Source organism: Anolis sagrei, chromosome 6, assembly GCF_037176765.1.
Source record: "Anolis sagrei isolate rAnoSag1 chromosome 6, rAnoSag1.mat, whole genome shotgun sequence".
Taxonomy (NCBI): Eukaryota; Metazoa; Chordata; class Lepidosauria; order Squamata; family Dactyloidae; genus Anolis; species Anolis sagrei.
The window spans coordinates 127168245-127193388 of NC_090026.1; the positions used below are offsets into that span (position 1 = coordinate 127168245).

The window sequence follows — 25144 nt, forward strand, 5'->3', positions numbered from 1 at the left end:
GACCAGGAATAGGAAATTGGAAATCTGCAGCGATTGGGATGCTCTCAAAGAAATCCAAGGAGAAAAAAGCCTGCATCTTGGAAGCAGTGCATTTGGATCATCCTCCTCTCCTAAAAGGCCTGGTATATATAGGGGATTCTGAGAACTGTAGTCTGGAAGAGAGTGTGGATATGCTATTATTTGCCGGAGGGGTTTTTTGTGTGCATCCATTATAGCATCTTTCTGCTTTTTTGTCTTTTAAGTCCCTTCCACTGTGTTTTTCAGTGTTTTTATGATTGATGGTCACTCATTGGCCTGGTAGGTGTATTGTGTCCAAATTTGGTGCCAATTCGTCCAGTGGTTTTTGAGTTATGTTAATCCCACAAATGAACATTACATTTTTATTTATATAGACTAGCTGCCCCCTGCCACGCATTGCTGTTGCCCAAATGGGGGTTCTGTGTGGGAGGTTTGTCCCAATTCTATCATTGGTCAGGTTCAGAATGCTCTGGGATCGTAGACAAACTATAAACCCCAAGAATTACAACTCCCAACTGTCAATATCCTATTTTCCCCAAACTCCACCAGTGTTCACATTTGGGCATATTGAGTATTCTTGTAGAGTTTGGTCCAGATCCATCATTGTTTGAGTCCACAGTGATCTCTGGATGTAGGTGAACTACAACTCCAAAACCAAAGGACACTGCCCATCAAACCCTTCCAGTATTTTCTGTTGGTCATGGGAGAACTGTGTGCCAAGTTTGGTTCAATTCCATCGTTGGTGGGGTTCAGAATGTTCTTTGATTTTAGGTGAACTTTAAATCCCCGAAACTACAACTCCCAAATGACAAAATTCATTTTTTTGAGTGAAGGCATACATTGGGTTGTTAGATGTGTTGTGTCCAAATTTGGTGCCAATTTGTCCAGTGGTTTTTGAGTTCTGTTAATCCCACAAACAATCATTACATTTTTATATATAGATGAAAGACAAAGCAGAGGAATTCAGAGAACTAGAACAAGATACCTCTTAATTTCATTTATGTATTCAATTTATTCCGCACCGTGAGGCCTCTTTCTTAGAGGAGAGTTGCAACGCCTAGAACATCTGAGTTGAGGTACCTAGAACTGAGCAGAGGTCTTCCATTGTGCTGGTTGCCTCCTGATATTGTCAGGTAAATGCTTTGCCAGCATATTCACTCACTCAAGTTTGCTTTTACGAGCCTTTGGGCTGGTCTTTTACGAACGTGCCGCGTTTCATAATATGTACTCACAGCCAACTGCGCTTTCAACAAACAGCTTTAACAGCTCCGGTTTTCTCCCCCATCCCAATCTGGTGTAATCAGGTTTCTGTGTTCTCCCCCCCCCCCCCCCCATCATCCCACCTCCCATCTGTCCCTGTTCCAATCCGCAAAACATTTGAAAAGGAAATCTAGTTGCCTGTCTTTAAAATGACTTGTTCAATATTCCCTTGGTGTTGTCCCCATAGAGGTCAGCTCCAAAATGTTGGCTGAGGAAGCAAATTGGATAGAAACGAGAGATTTAAGAAGCGAGGAATAGGCATGGCTTGGCAAACTGAGGGAGAGAACCTCAGCATGATCTTTTGAGAGCAGTCGCTGGCAAGAAAAGGAAACCAAAACCCACCCGTTCGGAATCGTTCCATCATTTATTCCTCAAGGACAACATTCAGAGGGCAGCTTATCTCTGTAATTAAGACTCCGCCGTTATCGTTCCAGTATTGTAAAACCATTCTCTGGAGGAAGACATGCAGAGCAAAGCTGGGTTGAGTTTCAGGGACCTACCCGCTTGCCACTGGTTTCGGTTGCCTTCTTGAAATGTGGAATGTGATCCCGTGCGCAACACTTAACCTCCTGAAGTGTAGTGGGCTGTTGGAGAAAAAGCATTGTGCATAAACTTGTGTGGTACCTGCGTCTGTATCTTGGGAGATCGGACTTGGCTACAGTGGTCCACGCTCTGGTTACATCCCGTATAGATTACTGCAACGCACTCTACGTGGGGTTGCCTCTGATGACTGTTCTGTTGGGATTCAGCCTGTGATTGTGTTTCAGGATCAGGGTGCTTTGGATGTGGGAAGTGATGCCAATGAATTTCAAGATGGCAATGGTTTTGTCAATGATACTGATGCAGAGAAGGACCAGGAGACCCCTGTGCAAAGTGTAGTTTCCCATGAGAATGTCCCTGAAGGGTGTGGGGATGATAGTGTACTCCCTGAATTGCTACCAGAGAGTTCCCAGGATTTGGGGCTTGAAAACAACTGGGCACCTGGCCCAGCTGCAAAACTTAATGAGCAAATAGACAGGCGGCAGGAGATTAGTCAAAACAGGCAGACCGAACAGTGGCTTCGGCGGTCTGCCAGGATCCGACAGAAAAAGATAAGGGAATCTCAATTAAAGCGAAACCAATTCCTGAGTGTGTGGAATAGCTTAACGAGGGGATAAAAAAGTTCCAAGTATGGGAAATATAGTCAGATGAAGCATTGTTGGATCAAGTGTAGCTCTCGTCCTTGTTTCATGAGAAACCTTGCTTGGAAGATTCTGTCTAAGTTTGGATTCTTGGATTGTATGAATGCCTACTCATGCCTTGGATTAATGTTTCCTGTTTTCCTGAATTATATTTAGAGAAGTGTGGACTTTGTTTTTATGGACTTTGCTGAACTCTACCCTAGACTATTTTTGCTCCTGCTTATCTTCTTACCAAATGGGATTTACCTATTTCTTCAAAAAGGCTTTTTACTTGCTGCTTTTTAATTATCTTCAATAAAAGGAATGTTTTCCAATCAACGGTGTGGGGTTTACAGTCATGTATAAATATGTGAGGGAAAGTCAAAGGGAGGAGGAAGCAAGCTTGTTTTCTGCAGCCCTGGAGACTAGGATGCGGAGCAATGGCTTCAAACTACAAGAAAGGAGATTCCACCTGAACATTAGGAAGAATTTCCTGACTGTGAGAGCTGTTCTGCAGTGGAACTCTCTGCCCCGGAGTGTGATGGAGGCTCCTTCTATGTAGGCTTTTCAACTGAGGCTGGATGGCCATCTGTTGGGGTGCTTTGAATACGATTGTCCTGCTTCTTGGCAGAATGGGGTTGGACTGGATGGCCCAAGAGGTCTCTTCCAACTCTATGATTCTATGAGTTTCCTTCCTTCTGGAGCCAATTCCTTTTGCTCCATCAAAGAACCTTTTCATCTCTCTCTAGTAAGAGTCGGCGACTGATCTTCCCAGTGGCCAGGTTCCAACTAGAAAGCCTCTTCAAAGGTGACTCTTAAAGTTTTGGAGGTGATGCTTTGCCCCTGGCAGTTTTTAGAAAGTGCAAAACAAGAGGGACGCAGCCATTGCAAGTGTGCCTTAACTCATCTTAATGAGATTTCTTAAAGCAGCAAATGAGTCACAATGTTAATGGGTTGCAATTACCTTGCTGAAGATGTGCAACGATCTTTCGAGGGCGAGCAACCAGAATTCCTGTGTGAAGGTCAAGTGGCTTTTGTTCTCTTTTTTTCTTTCATGTAACACCTCGGCTGTTCCTTGCCTTACACCAGATAAACATTGGGAGATGCTTGAAGCCGCTTCTTGATACGCAAACTCACATACAGCCAGGTTTAATTTTTGTGGATTTGATTAAGATGGTCTTTCTAGGTCTTTCCCAAGGTTCTCCAGTGCGGCTGCATAGTCAATCTCTGCTGGAAGCTGACCATGAGCATTTGGAGGTCCTCCAAAGCAATTCTGTGGTCAACTTTTGGCAGAGGAGGATCTAGACGAGGTTCTCAACCTGTGGGCCCCAGATGTTTTGGCCTTCAACTTCCAGAAATCCTAACTGGTAAACTGACTGGGATTTCTGGGAGTTGAAGGCCAAAACACCTGGGGACCCACAGATTGAGAACCATTAGTCTAGACCAGTGTTTCTCAACCTGGGGGTTGGGACCCCTGGAGGGGTCGCGAGGGATCGCCAAAGACCATCAGAAAACACAGCATTTTCTGTTGGTCATGGGGTTTCTGTGTGGGAAATTTGGCCCAGTTCTGTCACTGGTGAGGTTCAGAATGCTCTTTGATTGTAGGTGAACTATACATCCCAGTAACTACAACTCACAAGTGTCAATGTCTATGTTCCCCAAACCCCACCACTGTTCACATTTGGGCATATTGAGTATCCTTGCCAAGTTTGGTTCAGATCCATCATTGTTTAAGTCCACAGTGCTCTACCTGGATGTAGGTGAACTACAACTCCCAAACTCAAGGTCCCACCAAAATGTCTTCTCTTGGTCATGGGAGTTCTGTGTGCCAAGTTTGGTTCAATTCCATCATTGGTGGAGTTCAGAAGGCTCCTTGATTGTAGGTGAACTATAAATCCCAGCAAGTACAACACCCCAATGACAAAATCAATCCCCCCCCCAACCCCACCAGTATTCAAACTTGGATGTATTGAGTATTTGTGCCAAATTTGGTCCAGTAAATAAAATACATCAGATTTTTACAGTACAATTGATATCAGTAGCAAAATGACAGTTATGACGTAGCAATGAAAATTATTTTATGGTTGGGGGGGGGGGGGTCACCGCAACAGGAGGAACTCTATTAAGGGGTCGTGGCAATAGGAAGGTTGAGAACTACTGGTCTAGACATTCTTAGAGAGGTGTTCTCTTGGGTTAAGAGTGCTTCATCCTAACACCAAATATGAAGGGCCAACTGTGCCTTCATCTACTTATGTTTTGAAATTCTTGAACAGTACAACTTTCATAATGGGGGGAACCATTACCTGCGGTTTGATCTACTCACTCTGGCAAACAATAGCCTCTCTCTTCTTCCATATGGTAGCCGTTTGCTGGAAGTTGACTAAAGACTTGTGCTGGAGGATCTAGATATTTCTAGTCAATTCCAGCAAATATGGAGGAAAACTACAAGAATCCTCAAAGTGTTTTGGACTCTCCTCCATTGGAAGTCGTTCTTAGTTGATCTTCATGGTCATGGTTGGACATAGGATTGGAATCAGAACCTTAAGTCTGCCAAACTTAGACCATTTGAGGACAAAGGAGACAGTAGTTGAGTTTCCATCTGAACATTAGGAAGAACTTCCTGACTGTGAGAGCCGTTCAGCAGTGGAACTCTCTGCCCCGGAGTGTGGTGGAGGCTCCTTCTTTGGAAGCCTTTAAGCTGAGGCTGGATGGCCATCTGTCAGGGGTGATTTGAATGCAATATTCCTGCTTCTTGGCAGAATGGGGTTGGACTGGATGGCCCATGAGGTCTCTTCCAACTCTTTGATTCTATGATTCTATGATTCCATAGAGCTATTCTTGATCTGTATTTTTTCCTTCTTCTCCTGATAGCTGATAGTTGAAAAGACAACTGACTACCCAACGGCTGAGTACTCTTTGGTGGAGGATGTAGCTCTCCACTTCACCTGTTTGATGGACAGACTGAATGAGCAGCGCCTCTTTCAGCCAGACCTGTGCGACGTCGACATTGTGCTAGGACAACAGAAGAGTGTCTTCCCGGCCCACAAGGGTGTCCTTGCTGCCTACAGCCCGTTCTTCCATTCCCTCTTCACCCGGAACAAGCAGCTCCAGCGAGTAGAGCTTTCCTTGGAGACCCTGACCTCCCAAGGCCTCCAACAGATCCTGAACTTCATCTACACCTCCAAGCTCTTGGTGAGTGTCTTGAACGTCCAGGACGTCCTCAGCGCCGCAGGAGTCCTGCAGATGAGCAACATTGCTTCCTCCTGCCAGGAGCTCATCAACACCCGGTCTCTCAGCTTGGCCATGGCGAGCAATATGGCATTGCCACCAGATAGTTGTGGAAAAAATACCCCATCTCAATATTACTGCGAGATCAAGCAAGAGCTGGATTCCTCAAACCCCAAGATCTACTCCCGGGAAGGGAACGAGTCGTTTTCGGTGCGGGTGGAGGACAGCACCACACGGGGAGGCAACCAGAACCCCTCGATTGTAGCTGGGAGGAAGTTGTATAAAGAGGGAGAAGGAGGCAGCCCGCCCGTTTGCAAGATGGAGGGTGGACAATCTGAGGAGGTCCTCGTTGATCGGGGATCTTACAACCGTGGTGAACAGATCATTGTAGAAGTCAACCTCAACAACCAGACCCTCAATGTCTCAAAGGGGACAGAGGGGAAACCCGCCAGTGCCAACCAAGTGACAACTGTTGCCACAGTGATTGGAAGGTCTAAAGGGGAAGGACCTGCCACTGAGGGGAATGGAGAGAAGGAAAACGGAGAAAGGGAGGAGGAAGAGGAGGAGGACGCTGAAGCGGAGGAGGAGGAAGAAGAGGAAGAGCACACTGAAGAAGAGGATGTGGAAGAGACTACCGAGGAGGAGGAGGAAGGAGAAGTGGATGAGGAAGGGGAGGAGGTGATGGCTGAGATCAAAATGGAGAAGTCAGGGGCTACTCAGAGGCCCAGTGGCAAGGTAGCCAAGGCAACCAAGATGTCTGTGTCCACTGGATCCCAGGAGGTGGCTACCATTTCGGTAACTCTGGAAGAGGACGAAGAAGAGGAGGAGGAAGAGGAAGAAACTGAGGAGGAAGGAGAAGACCAAAGAGGCAAGAAGAAGAAGAAGGAGCAGGACAGTCTTGGCCAGAAGGTCAAGTTGGAAGAGAAGCAGCACTACCCATGTGAGAAGTGCCCCCGGGTCTTCAACAACCGCTGGTACCTGGAGAAGCACATGAATGTCACACACAGCCGCATGCAGATCTGTGACAAGTGTGGCAAGAGGTTTCTGTTGGAGAGTGAGCTGCTGCTGCACCACCAGACGGACTGTGAGAAGAACATCCAGGTGAGACCTCTTCATTATGACTTCTCTGTCTTCCATGGTTTCCCAATGGGACACCACCGCTTTCTATTAAGATTCATTATGATGCTTTGGAAATAGGGGTGGAGACCAGTGTGCAATTTGCACAATGTGGGCATAGACTTTAGTACTGGCCGCAACCATTTTGCTTTTGTTTTGAGCAAAGAACTTTGGTTCTTGTTTACCAAAGCCATCTTCTAGCCCTCAAGGCTGCATTGGAAGAAAGATCCATCTTGCCCAGTAACTCATTTCCCCAAATGGCCAACCAGATTAAAGAAAAGAGCATTAAAATGTGCATGTGATATGTCTTTGGAGCATAGTAAGAAAGCATTAGTGTATGCCGTAACACCGTTTAAGAAAAGGTGGTATATGTAATTTCAGGTTTAAAATAAAAACTTGACTTACCTGTGATCCCATACAAGCCATTTGATCCATCTCCAGGAACTGTTGTTGTGCTCTCTGATATACACTCCGACACCGTGTCGAGATCCCTCAATGGGAAGTGTTACATATGTGACACTTGGCTTTCAAGTCCTGAGTCTTTCCCCTCAAAAACTGCCCATTCTCTTTTAAGATACAATACAAAAGAGGCCCCATTGGCTGCCAATCAGCTTCCGAGCACAATTCAAATTGCTGGTGTTGATCTATAAATCCCTAAATGGCTCTGGCCCGGTTTACCTGTCCAAACGGATTCTCCCCTATGAACCATCAAGGTTGTTAAGATCTTCTGGAGGGGCCCAACCGCCTTCGCAATCACGTTTGGTGGGGACGCGGGACAGGGCCTTTTCGGTGGTGGCCCCTCGGCTTTGGAACTCCCTCCCGATGGAGATTAGATCTGCCTCTTCCCTCCTGACGTTTAGAAAGCAGGTAAAAACATGGCTTTGGGATACTGCATTCGCAGAATGATGACTGAGTCAATAACTGCTGACCTTTCCGGCGGATGGCGATGAATTTGTGATTCTTTTGGACGAACCGATTTTTGCTGTAATTTGTACGAAGTGTATTTTAATGTATTTTATATTGATGACCTATAATGTTTTTCTTATTGCATTGAATTTTATGTTATCAGCCGGCCTGAGTCCCTCCCCGGAGGTGAGAAGACCGGGGTATAAAAACTCTAAATAATAAATAATTGTGGTCAGTGGGACATGTCGCAAGTAAATTCAGGATGAGTCTTCATTGTCTGAGAATTCAGAACCTGAAATACTCCAAAAATCTCAAACTTTTTACTACCAGCTGCTCACTTTGACATTTGGGGAAAGGGGGCTAGTCCTCCACCCTCTGAGCTTTTTCCTCAAGAAGCCTTGATGAGGGAAGAGATGGAAGGTATGATGACTGTTTACGCAAACCTGCTTTTGAAAGCAGATGACCCAGATGTTTTCACCTTTGGTGGTAGAAAATAGCAATGTATTGTTGAAGGCTTTCATGGCTGGAATCACTGGGTTGTTATAGGTTTTTCAGGCTGTATGGCCATGTTCTAGAAACATTCACTCCTGACGTTTTGCCTACAACTATGGCAGGCATCCTCAGAGGTTCTGCCAGGATATCTGCCATAGATGTAGGCAAAATGTCAGGAGAGGGTCAATCCAGCCAAGACGGAGATCCTATGGCTGGGTCAACCGGGCAGTGGGGATATCCAGCTGCCTGCCCTGGATGGTGACGCGCTACGCCCGTCATCACTGGTAAAAAGTCTGCGAGTCCTTTTGGACCCTCTGCTGACGATGGAGACCCAGGTCTCCGCCGTTAGCAGAAACACCTTTTTTCATCTGCGGCAGACTAGACGGCTGGCCCCCTCCCTGTCCAGGGACGACCTTACTATGGTGATCCAGGCTACGGTCATCTCAGGACTGGACTACTGTAACGGCCTCTACATTGGCCTTCCTCTGTCGGTGATCCGGAAGCTCAAGTTGGTACAAAATGCAGCAGCTCGGCTTCTTGCGGGAATTCCAATGAGATAGTACATAACACCAATCTTACTGCAGCTGCACTGGTTGCCAACTGAGCACCGGGTCACTTTCAAAGTGATGGTACTCACCTTTAAGGCCTGAGGGACCGCCTCACCCCCTACCAACCCCAGAGATCCTTTCGTTCTGAAGATCAAGATTTGTTGGAAATTCCCAGTGTCAAGACCTTGCGTCTAACAGCAATCAGACGCAGAGTCTTTACACCAGTGGCACCATCACTCTGGAATACTCTGCCACCTGAAGGCCACCAAAAACATCTGCAACATCTGCTTTCAGTAGCAGCTTCATATAAGCGGTCATCATCTCTTCCACCTCTCTGGATGTGAGGCCCTCTTTCCCTAAATGTGGAAGTGGACAGCTGACAGCAAAAAGCTTAAAATGTGGGGAATATTTCAGATTGTGAACTTCCAGATAAGGAAGACTCAACCTGTATCTTCTTATAATATGTCCCCGCTGACCACAACCACTGTTCCTGGGCACACACCAGATTATTTGTATGGGATCACCGTTTTTGATGTGAGACTAGCCCTCTTTCCCCAAATGTGGAAGTGGACGGCTGGCAGCAAAAAGCTTAAAATGTTGGGAGTATTTCAGATTGTGAACTTCCGGATAAGGGAGACTCAACCTGTATCTACTTGCAACATGTCCCCGCTGACCACAACCACTGTTCCTGGGCACACACCAGATTATTTGTATGGGATCACCGTTTTCAATGTGAGACTAGCCCTCTTTCCCCAAATGTGGAAGTGGACGGCTGGCAGCAAAAAGCTTAAAATGTTGGGAGTGTTTCAGATTGTGAACTTCCAGATAAGGGAGACTCTGTATCTACTTGCAATATGTCCCCGCTGACCACAACAACTGTTCCTGGGCACACACCAGATTATTTGTATGGGATCACCGTTTTCCTTGTCACGATCCGTCGGTCTTGCTTCCTTGCAGTGCACAACATGCGGGAAAGCCTTTAAGAAGCTCTGGTCCCTCCACGAACACAACAAGATCGTCCACGGCTATGCGGAGAAGAAGTTCTCCTGTGAGATCTGCGAGAAGAAGTTCTACACCATGGCGCATGTGCGGAAACACATGGTTGGTGAGTCGGAGGGGAACCTGTGGTGGTGGGTATGCTGGGCGCTGCTGGTTCAGGTTAATCCAAACCTTGCAAATCGGCAATTGATCTTCACCCTAAATCCCCTCCAATGCTGTGTTTCAGGGCCAGATTTGCGTGAGTCATCCTATTTCAGTCTGCAAAACGAATGATCTTGACTAGTTGCCCATATTTAAATTCCAGATAAACATCCTTACATGCGGAGAGAGTGTCAGAAAGAGGCTTTCTAATATGTCCTTCTTCCTATTAGTCAAATGTATGCCGTGGGAGAGCGTTCCAAATTTATGTTCTCTTGCAAATGCAGTTGGAAACATTGCAGGAGCAATGGCACATGAATCTTCCAATTATTATTATTATTGGATTCTCAAAGGCTTTCATGGCTGGAATCACTAGGTTCTTGTGGGTTTTTTCGGGCTATAGGGCCATGTTCTAGAGGCATTTCTCCTGACGTTTCGCCTGCATCTATGGCAAGCATCCTCAGAGGTAGTGAGGACCTCACTACCTCTGAGGATGCTTGCCATAGATGCAGGCGAAACGTCAGGAGAAATTATTATTATTATTATTATTATTATTATTAAAAACATTTATTTACATGACCTCAGATATATCCCAGGACCCCCTCTGAAATAGCAGAGAATAGTAATATCTGTATTTTGACTATACTTGGGATGAAAGATGAGCATAGCAGAAAATAGTAAAATCTGTATTTTGACTATTCCTTGGCTGGAAAAATACCATATAGAACCACACTAGAAGACCTAGAGAGGTCCACAAACACTTCTGGGGGATGTTTTTTGAAGCACAGATAAGAAAAATGCTGGACAATGTATTGTCGAAAGCTTTCATGGCCGGAATCACTGGGTTGTTGTAGTTTTTTCAGGCTATATGGCCATGTTCTATAAGCATTCTCTCCTAACGTTTCACCTACATCTATGGCGGGCATTCTCACAACCTCTGAGGATTTATTTATTTATTGTGTTAGGAGCAAACCAAGCAGTTGTATTGTATTTTTTAACAAACAAACAAACAAAACACAAAGTTTGCAAGCTTGGTAGTTGATTAAATGTCCTTTGACCAGTATCTGGCCACTTGGAGTGCCTCTGGTGTTACTATAAGAAGGTCCTCCATTGTGCATGTGGCAGGGCTCAGGTTGCGCTGCAGCAGGTGGTCTGTAGTTTGCTCTTCTCCACACTTCTAGGGAAGTAATGCTACCGCTCTATTCTGCCTTGGTTAGACCACACCTGGAATATTGTGTCCAATTCTGGGCACCACAATTCAAGAGAGATATTGACAAGCTGGCATGTGTCCAGAGGAGGGCGACTCAAATGATCAAGGGTCTGGAGAACAAGCCCTATGAGGAGCGGCTTAAGGAGCTGGGCATGTTTAGCCTGCAAAAGAGAAGGCAGAGAAGAGACATGATGAGGGCCATGTACAAATACATGAGAGGAAGCCACAGGGAGGAGGAGGGAGCAAGCTTGTTTTCTGCTTCCCTGGAGACTAGGACGCCGAACAATTTCTTCAAACTACAAGAGAGGAGATTCCCATCTGAACATGAGGAAGAACTTCCTGACTGTGAGAGCCGTTCAGCAGTGGAACTCTCTGCCCCGGAGTGTGGTGGAGGCTCCTTCTTTGGAAGCTTTTAAACAGAGGCTGGATGGCCATCTGTCAGGGGTGATTTGAATGCAATATTCCTGCTTCTTGGCAGAATGGGGTTGGACTGGATGTCCCATGAGGTCTCTTCCAACTCTTTGATTCTATGATTCTATGACTTGCAACCTCAGAGGATGCTTGCCATAGATGCACGCGAAACGTCAGGAGGGAATGCTTCTAGAATATGGCCATATAGCCCGAAAAAACTACAATAACCCATAAATGATGGATATTTAGTCTCCAAATAAGAGAGTCATAAAATATGTGGCTTGAGGTGTGTCTGCTCTGTAGAATTAGTGCAGATTGGCACCACTTGGATTGCCATGGGTCAGTGCTGTGAAATCCTGGGTGTTGTAGTTCTACAAGGTCTTTAGCCTTCCCTGCGTTAATTCAGCCATGTGGACGCACCCTTGGTTTGCTTGATTCTTTTGCAACCAGCTTTGCACAATAACCGCAGTGCCTCTCTTTGCTCCCCAGCGCATACCAAGGACATGCCCTTCACCTGCGAGACGTGTGGGAAGTCATTCAAGCGGAGCATGTCGCTGAAGGTGCACTCTCTCCAGCACTCGGGGGAGAAGCCATTTAAATGTGAGGTGAGACGAAGCTGCCTTTTGTTCCCAAGGGTTCGACGAGGACTTGAATTTGCTCACACTATGCGGAGACTTTGTTCCGGAGAGGCCAACTCAGTGTGGCAGGATAAGCCACTGCAGATATAGCACTGGGGTGCCACGTTGACTATTGTGAGATTTTGGGGTTCATAATGTCGCACAGGAAGGACTAAAGTTTAGTTCTACAAAGTGTTTTGGAGGATGGAGTTACAATAAAAGTGGGATAAAACTGCTAGGACCGTGCAGTGTGGATACACCCATATTCTGAAGCAGCGGTTTCCAAACTTTTTCAGTCATGGAACCATTCAGAAAACATTAATTTCCCACAAAATCCTAGAATCCTACCTCTATCCCCAACTATTATAGGATCCGAGAATTGGAAAATAATAATAATCATTATAGAATCATAGAATCAAAGAGTTGGAAGAGACCTCATGGGCCATCCAGTCCAACCCCATTCTGCCAAGAAGCAGGAATATTGCATTCAAATCACCCCTGACAAAATAATAACTAACAATAATAGAGTAAAACAAATGTAATAATAACAACAATAAATAGAGCAAAATAATAAATGTAACAATAATAATAATAATAATAATAATAATAGAGTAAAATAATGGAAATGTAATGTTAACAGTAATAATAGAGTAAAATAATAACTGTAACAATAATAGAGAAAAATAAATGTAATAATAATAATAATAAATAAAGCAAAATAATAAATGTAATAAAAATAATATACAGAGCAAAATGATAAATGTAATAATGACAATGAATAGAGCAAAATATTAAATGTAATAACAATAATAAATAGGGTAAAATAATAAATGAAATAAAATAATATATAGAGTAAAATAATAAATGTAATGATAATAGAGTAAAATAATAAATGTAATAATAACAATAATAAATAGAGCAAAATAATAAATGGAATAATAATAATAATAATAAATAGAGAAAAATAAATGTAGTAATAACAATAGAATAAAATAATAAATGTGATAATAATATATAGAGTAAAATAAATATAATAAAAATAATATATAGAGTAAAATAATAAATGTAATAATAATGATGATGATGATGATGACAATAATAATAATAACGGAGTAAAATAATAAATAACTTTGACTTGACTTGAGTATAACTTTGATTTGACTTGAGTATAACTTTGACTTGAGTATAAGCTTTTTCAGCCTAAAAAAGGACTGAAGACTTAACTTATATTCGAGTATATACAGTACCTGATAGCAATAGTTGGAGTGCAAAATATGGAAACTTTAAACCAAAGAGTTAACCGTGTACAGCTTTATTTTAAAATCTATTTTTCACTTAATTTTTAATGGAACCCCTATGATGCTTATGTGGAACCCTAGAACACAGTTTGGGAACCGCTGGTGTACAGGATTCACCAATCCTTTTGTGAAACAAGGAAGAGTTGTAGCTGCATTTTCTGCATTTGCACTATGTGGATTCACAATAGTTTTCCATGCGTGCTTCTTTCTATCTTTCAATTTCTCCAAATGTGTTCTTTTTGGTTCCAGAACTGCAACGAGAGGTTCCAGTACAAGTACCAGCTCCGCTCGCACATGAGCATCCACATCGGCCACAAGCAGTTCATGTGCCAGTGGTGCGGGAAGGACTTCAACATGAAGCAGTACTTTGACGAACACATGAAAACACACACAGGTACAGTGTTGCCTGCCCTCCTTTTTAAATTTATGTGCCTCTCTTCCTTTCCACTATTTCCATCGGTTCTTCTGCTTGAAATGATATTGAAAATAAAGTCATGAGAAAGTGTTGGTTTCTAATCTATGTAATTTCTTTCTGCTTGTGGGTAAACAGTATTTCTTGTTGTTTCTTTGTCAGTATTGATGTGGAGATTGTCTGGTTTGCCTCCTCTGGAACATGCAACATATCATTGTCCTTGTTTAGGGGCCCCTTTCAAATCTATGATACTATACCAGTGTGTGTGTGAATCATATCTATCTATCTATCTATCTATCTATCTATCTATCTATCTATCTATCTATATCTATGGCTGGATGGCTCTCCGTGAGGAGGGCTTTGATTACGCTTTCTTGCCCTGGTGAAAGGAGTTGGACTGGAAGGCCTTAAGTATTTTCTGTTGGTCATGTGCGTTCTCTGTACCAAGTTTGCCCCAATTATGTCATTGGTGGGGTTCAGAATGCTCTTTGATTGTAGGTGAACTATAAATCCCAATAACTACAACTCCCAAATGTGAAAGTCTATTTCCCCCAAAATCCATCTGTGTTCATATTTGGGCGTACGGAATATTTGTGCCCAGTTTGGTCCAGATCCATCATTGTTTGAGTCCACAGTGCTCTCTGGATGTAGGCGAACTATAATTCCCAAACTCAAGGTCAATGCCCACCAAACCCTTCCAGTATTTTCTGTTGGTCATGGGAGTTCTGTGTGCCACGTTTGGTTCAATTCCATCATGAATGGAATTCAGAATGCTCTTTGATTGTAGGTGAACTATAAATCCCAGCAACTACAACTTCCAAATGACAAAATTATTTTTTTTTTGAGTGATGGTTACTCCTTGGGTTTGTAGGTGTCTTGTGTCCAAATTTGGCGGCAATTTGTCCAGTGGTTTTTGAGTTATGTTACCCCCACAAACGGACATTGCATTTTTATTTATATAGACTTAGGTGAAGGCTTCGAAGACACGATCATAAGGTTTGCAAACAGGACCAAATTGGGAGGGAGAGCCAATGCTCCAGAAGACAGGAGCAGAATTCAAAACCATCTTCACAGATTAGAAATGATGAGCCAAAACTAACCATGAAGGCGTTCCTTGGGCCCCTGACCTCCATCTTGTTAGCTATTCTCACACTCCTTTGAACTCCGAATTCCAAACGGTCAGCTCAGTCTAAAGTTCCCATTTCGTCAAAGTCAGTCTGTTCATTACTGTTATCCAGTTTGCCTTCCTGCTCATTATCAGGCTGAGAACTCTCCTCCTTGCCTGAGTCAATTTGCACCTGCACCTGGCTAGTTTCAGTATCAACAAACTCATTTCTTACTGTGGGAAACTGAACTTCCTTACCCTATTTATTTGCCGTGTCAGAGCAACCAGTCCATTATATTACATTTCTAACAGAACAAAGCAAACAAACAGACAAATACAAAACTTGTGAGTTTGATAGTTGGTTAAAGGTCCTTTGACCAGTACCTGGCCACTTGGAGTGCTTCTGGTGTTGCTGCAAGAAGGTCCTCCATTGTGCATGTGGCAGGGCTCAGGTTGCATTGCAGCAGGTGGTTTGCTCTTCTCCACACTCGCATGTCGAGGATTCCACTTTGTAGCCTCATTTCTTAAGATTGGCTCTGCATCTCGTGGTGCCAGAGCACAGTCTGTTCAACACCTTCCAAGTTGCCCAGTCTTCTGTGTGCCCAGGGGGGAGTCTCTCATTTGGTATCAGCCATTGGTTGAGGTTCTGGGTTTGAGCCTGCCACTTTTGGACTCTCGCTTGCTGAGGTGTTCCAGTGAGTGTCTGTAGATCTTAGAAAACTATTTCTAGATTTAAGTTATTGACGTGCTGGCTGATACCCAAACAGGGGATGAGCTGGAGATGTCTCTGCCTTGGTCCTTTCACTATTGGCTGCTATTTCCCGGCGGATGTCAGGTGGTGCAATACCGGCTAAGCAGTGTAATGTCTCCAGTGGTGTAGGGCGCAGGCACCCCGTGATAATGCGGCATGTCTCATTAAGAGCCACATCCACTGTTTGAGCTTGGTGAGATGTGTTCCACACTGGCTATACATACTCAGCAGCAGAGTAGCACAGCGCAAGGGCAGATGTCTTCACTGTATCTGGTTGTGATCCCCAGGTTGTGCCAGTCAGCTTTCGTATGATATTGTTTCTGGCACCCACTTTTTGCTTGATGTTCAGGCAGTACTTCTTATAGGTAAGAGCATGGTCCAGAATGACTCCCAGGTATTTGGGTGCGCTGCAATGCTCCAGTGGGATTCCTTCCCAGGTGATCTTCAGAGCTCGGGATGCTTCTCTGTTCTTGAGATGAAAGGCACATGTCTGTGTTTTAGATGGGTTGGGGATCAGCTGGTTTCCCCTGTAATAGGCAGTAAGAGCAGGTAGAGCAGAGTTTCTCAACCTGGGGGTCGGGACCCCTGAGGGGCTCGTGAAGGGGTGTCAGAGGGGTCACCAAAGACCATCAGAAAACACAGTATTTTCTGATGGTCATGGGGATTCCATGTGGGAAGTTTGAGCCAATTCTATCGTTGGTGGAGTTCAGAATGTTCTTTGATTTTAATGAACTATAAATCCCAACAACTACAACTCCCAAAAGTCAAGGTCTATTTTCCCCAGGTTCCACCAGTGTTCACATTTGCGCATATTGAGTATTTGTGCCAAGTTTGGTCCAGATCCACCATTGCGTGAGTCCACAGTGCTCTCTGGATATAGGTGAACTACAACTCCCAAACTCAAGGTCAATACCCACCAAACCCTTCCAGTGTTTTCTGTTGGTCATGAGAGTTCTGTGTGGCAAATTAGGTTCAAATCCATTGCTGTTGCAGTTCAGAATGCTCTTTGATTATAGGTGAACTATAAATCCCAGCAACTACAACTCCCAAATTACAAAATCAATTCTCCCCGAACCCCACTAACATTTACATGTGGTTGCATTGGGTATTTGTGCCCAGTTTGGTCCAGTGAATGAAAATACATCTTGCATATCTGATATTTACATGATGATTTATAACAGTAGTAAAATGACTGTTATGAAGTAGCAGCAAAAACAATGTTATGGTTGGGGGTCACCACAACACGAGGGACTGTATTAAGGGGTCACAGCATTAGGAAGGTTGAGAAACACTGAGCTAGAGCTTCGGAGAGCTTCTGTTCAACCATCTCAAAGCTCCCTGCTTGAGCAGTAATGGCACGATCATCAGCATAGATGAAACACCCTAATCCTCATTGACTATAACAGGGACATTTTGAACCAGATTGTGATCCTGAATCCCATCATCCTCATCAGAGGCACTATGTGGTTCAAGCTGAGTCACAACACTTAGGTTTTGGATCTGCGGGACTCGGATATCATTGTTTCCCTTTTTTCTTCATCTTCCAGGTGAAAAGCCATACATCTGCGAGATCTGTGGGAAGAGCTTCACCAGCCGCCCCAACATGAAGCGCCACCGCCGGACCCACACGGGGGAGAAGCCCTATCCATGCGACGTCTGCGGCCAGCGCTTCCGGTTCTCCAACATGCTCAAGGCCCACAAGGAGAAGTGTTTTCGGGTCAGCACCCCTCTGTCCTCGGATCCCGGCGCCAACAACAGCGACGCAAACTCCATGGGTCTCGCCGCTCCCGAGAGCGCCACTTCGGCGCACTTGCTGGCCGGAGCTCCTCCCCACGCGATGCCGCATTCTCACACGCTCCCTTTGCCGCTCATGCATGCTCATGTGCAAAGTGTCCCTCCTCCACCCCTCTTGCCGCCACCACCGCCTCTTTTTCCAGGAAACAGACCGAACTTGGATAACTAGGGCTTGCGCACAAGAAACACACCTGTAATTCAGTAAGTGCCCAGTAGGTGTCAGTCAAGGACATTACTGACAGCTGGACAGGAAGTTGCTTAAATGTGTTTATTTTTAATGCGCTTAGTTGCTAGATTTCTGCTTGAAAGGCTGGACGTTTCCAGGCTTGAGTGGGAGCAGCCTGAGCCCACAGAGATCATCTTTCATGCGCAAAATACCTAGGACACAAAACTAAGCTATGGCTCCGTTCACACATATAAGGATGTAGACCAAGTGGTGCAAGATCTATCAGATGGCTTGTTTGCCTTCACAAAGATCCAAACTGTTTCTGAACCTGTCTTGCTAAATGTTCCAGGGATAGATGGAAAGGGAATGCATTTCTGTTGGAGTTTGGAGGCAAGGGCCTTTTGCCTGAGCTCAAAAGTTTAGAAGAAACCATGGTTTCCAGCAATGTGACATCGTCAGCCATCCATGAAAGTAGAAAAACCACAAAGGAAAAAAATATCTGAGAATATTGCTCTACGAATCTTATAACTCCCCAGTATTTATTTATTGCATCAGAAGCAGAGGAGTTGCAATGTATTCGAAATACACAAAGTTAAAAAACTTGGCATTATACTAATTGTCCTTTGACCAGAAGCTGGCCATTTGGAGTGCCTCTGGTGTTGCTATGAGAAGGTCCTCCCTTGTGCATGTGGCAGGGCTCAGGTTGCATTGCAGCAGGTGGTCTGTGGTTTGCTCTTCTCCGCACTCGCATGTCATGGACTCCACTTTGTGGCCCCATTTCTTAAGGTTGGCTCTGCATCTCGTGGGGCCAGAGTGCAGTCTGTTCAGCACCTTCCAAGTCACACAGTTTTCTGTGTGCCATGAGGTAGTCTCTCATTTGGTATCAGCAATGACTTGAGGTTCCTGGTTTTAGCCTGCCACTTTTGGACTCTTGCTTGCTGAGGTTTTCCTACAAGTATCTCTGTCGATCTTAGAAAGCTATTACTTGATTTAAGGCTTTGGTGTGCTGGCTGATACCCAAACAGGGGATGAGCTGGAGATGTCACTGCCTTGGTCCTTTCACTGTTGGCTGCTACTTCAATGGAACAATGGCGTCATAATTCAGGAAAGGAGATTCCACCTGAACAGGAGGAAGAACTTCCTGACTGTGGGAGCTCTTCAGCAGTGGAACTCTCTCTCTGTGTGCCCTGTAGTGTAGTGGAAGCTCCAGAAGCTGGCCACTTGGAGTGTGGCTGTAAGATGGTCCTCCATTGTGCATGTGGCAGGGCTCAGGTTGCATTGCAGTAAGTGGTCTGTGGTTTGGTCTTCTCCACACTCGCATGTTGTGGACTCCACTTTGTGGCCCCATTTTTTAAGGTTGGCTCTGCACCTCGTGGTGTCAGAGCGCAGTCTGTTAGGCGCCTTCCAAGTCGCCCAGTCTTCTGTGTGCCCAGGGGGGAGTCTCTCATTTGGTATCAGCAATGACTTGAGGTTCCTGGTTTTTGCCTGCCATTTTTGCACTCATGCTTGCTGAAGTGTCCCTGTGAGTAGCTCTGTCGATCTTAGAAAGCTATTTCTTGATTTAAGGCTTTGGTGTACTGGCTGATACCCAAACAGAGGATGGGCCAGAAGAGTCACTGCCTTGGTCCTTTCATTATTGGCTGCTACTTCCCAGTGGATGTCAGGTGGTGCAATACCAGCTAAAAAGTATAAATTCTCCAGTAGTGTGAGGCGTAGACATCCTGTAATAATGTGGCATGTCTCATTAAGAGCCACATCCCTCTGTCAGCTCCAGCTCCCCATGTGGGGACATGAGAAAAGCCTCCCACAAGGATGGTAAAGCATTAAATCCGAGGAGAATGCAAATGAGCTCCCTCTGTCAGCTCCAGCTCCCCATGTGGGGACATGAGAAAAGCCTCCCACAAGGATGGTAAAGCATTAAATCCGAGGAGAATGCAAATGAGCTCCCTCTGTCAGCTCCAGCTCCCCATGTGGGGACATGAGAAAAGCCTCCCACAAGGGTGGTAAAGCATTAAATCCGAGGAGAATGCAGATGAGCTCCCTCTGTCAGCTCCAGCTCCCCATGTGGGGACATGAGAAAAACCTCCCACAAGGGTGGTAAAGCATTAAATCCGAGGAGAATGCAGATGAGCTCCCTCTGTCAGCTCCAGCTCCCCATGTGGGGACATGAGAAAAACCTCCCACAAGGGTGGTAAAGCATTAAACCCAAGGAGAATGCAGATGAGCTCCCTCTGTCAGCTCCATCTCCCCATGTGGGGACATGAGAAAAGCCTCCCACAAGGATGGTAAAGCATTAAATCCGAGGAGAATGCAAATGAGCTCCCTCTGTCAGCTCCAGCTCCCCATGTGGGGACATGAGAAAAGCCTCCCACAAGGATGGTAAAGCATCAAAACATCCGGCCGTCCCCTGGGCAACGTCCTTCCAGACAGCCAATTCTCTCACACCAGAAGCGACTTGCAGTTTCTCAAGTCGCTCCTGACACAAACAAGAAAATCCAAGAACGTCGACCTCTACTGTTAGAACTTGGAACTACAGCCATTCCCTTTCCATGCTCTGTAAACAAAGAACGCAGCTTTCCAAGCTTGGAAACATTATGCAAAGACATAAACCACCGATACTTGGTCTACACCCTTCCTACATCCCATTATAGAGATATTCAACGTTAGCGAGTTGATGCACTAAGACAAACTCCTCTAGAAATGGACCTTTCCTAGGAAGGTTGCCATCTGTCAGCTGCTTCGGAGCCGGCTTGACGAAAGAAATCTTGCTCTTCTTTCAAAATCGACTTATTGTTTTACCCTTTTTTTGCACTTTATTAATCCATTAGGCTAGCTCTTTTCTCCGTAGGGCACTTGCACGTTATTCCAGACTCTCTTGCGAGCAAAACGAGACTTCGGGGCACCGTCGTTTCACCGCCATTGGGCTCGTTTTCACCCCGCTTCCGACACGGAGGGGACTCTGTCCCGTGCGTTCCTTATTTTGTATTGTGTGTATTTGTGTGTGAAATACAGCAGGGCTGGCCCCTGGAACAAGAGCCATAACACACGAGCGGACGAGGAAGACACCATGACAAGGTTGTGGCTCAATGGAAAACGTCAAGGCAGTGCAATAGCCGCAAAGAAGCGGGACGTTGGGACAAACGGCACAGTATCGAACCCTTTGGAAAGAAGTATTGACTTACCGAAGCGTGACTTTTGCAAGAACAGTGGTCAACACAAGTAGACTTTCCTCTCCCAAGACTTTGGTATCAGAAGGAAGATGTTCTGAGTAAGGAAAGCAACGTTACTTCGCATCCAAACTGATTCATTGAATGCTCGTCTTCGGATCTGACTGCGGCATTCGGCATCTCTTGCCGAGAAGCGAAAGAACTGGCTTGTATCGGTGGTTCTCCTTTAGCGCGAAAAAAGAAAATGTATCTATAATAAAAGCACTTTATTCTGTACAGAACGGGCGGGATTTGGGATATAGAGATAGGAAGGGATGGATTGAGATCCAAATACTTTCTTTTTTACTTAAAGAAGCAGCTTGAGAGATGGGTTGCTGTGAATTTTCTGAGCTGTGCGGCCGTGTTCCAGAAGCATTCTCTCCTGACGTTTCACCCACATCTATGGCAGGCATCCTCAGAGGTTTTGAGGTCTATTGGAAACTAAGCAAGGGAGGTTTATATTAGTCATGGGCCTAAAATTTGTCCCATTCGTTTGATTCGTGTTTCCGTTTCGTTCCGTCCATTTGGATGGCACGAAACGGAAACGCCCTTCCCAGAACGAAAATGCAACCGAAACGAAAGACAGGCGGGAGCGGGTACCGGCTCCAAGCCTGTTTTCCGGATCAATTGCTTGGGGACTGGCAGGGCTTGCAGCCAAGCACCAATTAAGGAGCACTCGTTACTTGACGGTCAGCTGGAGACCCTGCCAGGCCCCCATAGGACCGGGCGCTTTGGGCAGACGGGTGAAGTCCCCCAACCCGCCCCCCAAAATGGGTCGAAAGAAAACTGATCTTTTAGCCCCAAAAACAAAAAGCAACTATCTGACCTCCCAATTTCGGGAGGCTTAGATGAAAACGGATCAGGACTCCCCTCCGAAAGCCGGGACATCAAACGGATCAAGGTAAGTCCCGAATGCACATGACTAATTTATATATCTGTGGAAGGTCCAGGGTGGGAGAAAGAACTCTTGCCTGTTGGAGGCAAGTGTGAGGTTTGCAATGAATCACCTTAATTAGCATTGCAAAGCCTTGCAGTTTCAAAGTCTGGCTGATTCCTGCCTGGGGAATCCTTTGTTGCTTCAGAGATGTTTCGGAAGATAGGTTGCGGCTTTTTAACACTCCCCTGTATAACTGCCATGTGTTTTTTTAATTGATGAAAGAAATAGGACATCGCCATAAACGATCGGGACCGGCTCCTTTTGTATTCCCCTCGAAGCAAAGCGAGACAGTTGTTCCAACGTGGTTTTGCAATCTGGTTTCCAACCACAACAAGTAATAGGACTTTTGTGGTGGAGAAAGTGCTACTCTTAATGTCCCTGAACCTCCAACATCATATTTTCCCCACAAAAATGTCCCCCCCAAAACAGCTTGAAAACATGGCTGTTTTGCTCCCCCCAAACCCCCTAAAAATTCAAAGTATGCAAAGATAATTTACTCTTTTGCCCCATTGACTGGAAACACAACTAGGGAATATTATTTCCAAAACCCAAAGGTGGTGAAAAATACCTCCCCATTCCTGCATTTTTTGGAAAAGAGAAGATACTTGCTTGATTTGTTTGGTCCATCCTTTTTCCGCTGTCGAATGAATGCATTTTGTCACCACTTGACCTGCCATGGCTCAATACTACGCCGCCCTGGGAGTTGTACTTTGACAAGGGCTCCTCTTGCCTCCTCTGCCCCAGAGTGTTGGTGCCTCCCCAAACAACAAATCCCAGGATTTCACAGTATTCAACCAAGGCAGTGTCATACTGGAGCTCCAGGTGGCACAATTGGTCAAACCCTTGTGCCGGCAGGTCTGAAGACCGTCAGGACTGAGGTTCGAATCTGGGGAGAGTGTGGGTGAGGTCCCTCTGTCAGCTCTAGCTCCCCATGCGAGGATAGGAGATAAGCCCGCCACAAGGATAATAACACATCAAAACATCTGTGCGTTCCCTGAGCAACCTCCTTGCAGACAGTCAACCAGAAGCGATTTGCAGTTTCTGGGCAACCTCCTTGTAGACAGTCAACCAGAAGTGACTTGCAGTTTTTGGGCAATGTCCTTGCAGACAGTCAACCAGAAGTGACTTGCAGTTTCTGGGCAATGTCCTTGCAGACAGTCAACCAGAAGTGACTTGCAGTTTCTGGGCAATGTCCTTGCAGACAGTCAACCAGAAGTGACTTGCAGTTTCTGGGCAACCTCCTTGCAGACAGTCAACCAGAAGTGACTTGCAGTTTTTGGGCAATGTTCTTGCAGACAGTCAACCAGAAGTGACTTGCAGTTTCTGGGCAATGTCCTTGCAGACAGTCAACCAGAAGCGACTTGCAGTTTCTGGGCAACGTCCTTGTAGACATTCAACCAGAAGCGACTTGCAGTTTCTGGGCAACGTCCTTGCAGACAGTCAACCAGAAGCGACTTGCAGTTTCTGGGCAACGTCCTTGCAGACAGTCAACCAGAAGCGACTTGCAGTTTCTGGGCAACGTCCTTGTAGACAGTCAACCAGAACCATCTTGCAGTTTCTGGGCAATGTCCTTGCAGACGGTCAACTAGAAGTGACTTGCAGTTTCTCAAGTCGCTCCTGACACAGAATAAAAAGGGTCAAACTGCATTCATTCTACAGTATAGGTCAGGCCTGGGCAAACTTGGGCCCTCCATATGTTTTGGACTTCAACTCCCATGATTCCTTGTGCTGACAGGACTGAGGTTTGAATCCAGGAAGAGTGTGGATGAGCTCCCCCTGTTAGCCCCAGCTCCCCATGTGGGGACATGAGAGAAGCTTCCCATAAGGATGGTAAAACATCAAAACATCTGGGCAGTGTTTTGAAGTCCAAAACACCTGGAGGGCCAAAGTTTGCCCAGGCCTGGTCTAGGTCCTTGCTGCAAATTAAGTCCAGAATAATCTTCGTTAACTTGGCAAGGCTGAACGTTTGCCGTTCTCAGTAGGCTGAGGCAAAAGCAAGCTTCTGCAACTTGTGTGTTCACCCTTAGGTTAGGAATTGTGGGAGTTGGAAGTCCAAAACACCTGGAGGGCCCAAGTTTGCCCATGCCTGCCTTAGGGTCACCATATTAATAATAATAAGTCACAAAGCCATAGCAAACCACACTTAATGGGCATGCATGTCACTCCTATAGATGTTCAATGGGGAGGGAAAACATCTTTTTTTAACACCCCAAAACTGTGAAACTTCTTCACTAAAGAATCTCAAAATGCAAAATAAAGGCATTGAAATTCCATCCTCTCACCCAAGGGAGACAAAGGTTTTCCAAAACGTCTCACTCTTGCATGCACAGACGAAATAAGATGACGATCGGCATCCCTCTTGCTCAGTGAGATATTGCAAACTTTTCTCAGAAATGGTGCTTTGCTTTCTTTTTCTTTTTGAAAAATTAAAGTTGGTTTAAATAACTTCACACCCATTTGCGTGCTTGATTCCCAATCGTGTTTGCATTCGTTTGCATAGACCCTGCTTTGTTTGACTCTTCATGGGACCATCTCATTAGAAAACCCAGGGCTGTGTTATTGTATTGCTCAATGGAACCACATCTGTGCCGGTGTTGGAGATGTTCCCAGACTTTCCCTGATATTTCCTGTTCCACATCAGGTACAAATTGCACTAAATCAGTGTTTCTCAACCTGAGGGTCAGGACCCCTGAAGAGGTCGCCAAAGACCATCAGAAAACACATTGTTTTCTGTTGCTCATAGGTGTTCTGTGTGGGAGGTTTGGCCCAATTCTATCATTGGTGGGGTTCAGAATGCTCTCTGATTGTATGTGAACTATAAATCCCAGCAACTGCAACTCCCAAATGTCAAGATCTACAGTATTTCCCCAACTCCACCAGTTTTCACATTTGGGCATAGTGAGCATTCATGCCAATTTTGGCCCAGATCCATCTTTGTTTGAGTTCACAGTGCTCTCTGGATGTAGGTGAACTACAACTCCCAAATTTAGGGTCAATGCCCACCAGACCCTTCCAGTATTTGTGGCAATTTCGGTCCAGATCCATCTTAGTTTGAGTCCACAGTGCTCTCTGGATGTGAACTATAAATCCCAGCAACTACAACTCCCAAATGTCAAGATCTATTTTCCCCAACTCCATCAGCTTTCACATTTGGGCATACTGAGGATGTATGCCCAAATGTGGATGTAGGTGAACTACAACTCCCAAATTCAGGGTCAATGCCCACCAGACCCTTCCAGTATTTGTGGCAATTTCGGTCCAGATCCATCTTTGTTTGAGTCCACAGTGCTTTCTGGATGTAGGTGAACTACAACTCCCAAATTCAGGGTCAATGCCCACCAAACCCTTCCAGTATTTGTGGCAATTTCGGTC

General features: G+C 45.3%; 1 protein-coding gene across 1 annotated transcript in view; it reads left to right on the top strand.

Moving 5' to 3' along the window:
* Positions 1–24217, top strand: part of ZBTB47 (zinc finger and BTB domain containing 47) — a 49547-nt gene extending 25330 nt beyond the window's left edge. Inside the window, exons 2-6 of the mRNA XM_060782665.2 lie at positions 5310–6767; positions 9686–9833; positions 11976–12091; positions 13651–13795; positions 17217–24217. Coding sequence (XP_060638648.2) covers positions 5310–6767; positions 9686–9833; positions 11976–12091; positions 13651–13795; positions 17217–17632 — 2283 coding nt within the window. The 3' untranslated portion in view covers positions 17633–24217. The remainder of the gene's footprint in view (positions 1–5309; positions 6768–9685; positions 9834–11975; positions 12092–13650; positions 13796–17216) is intronic.
* Positions 24218–25144: the final 927 nt, after the last annotated feature.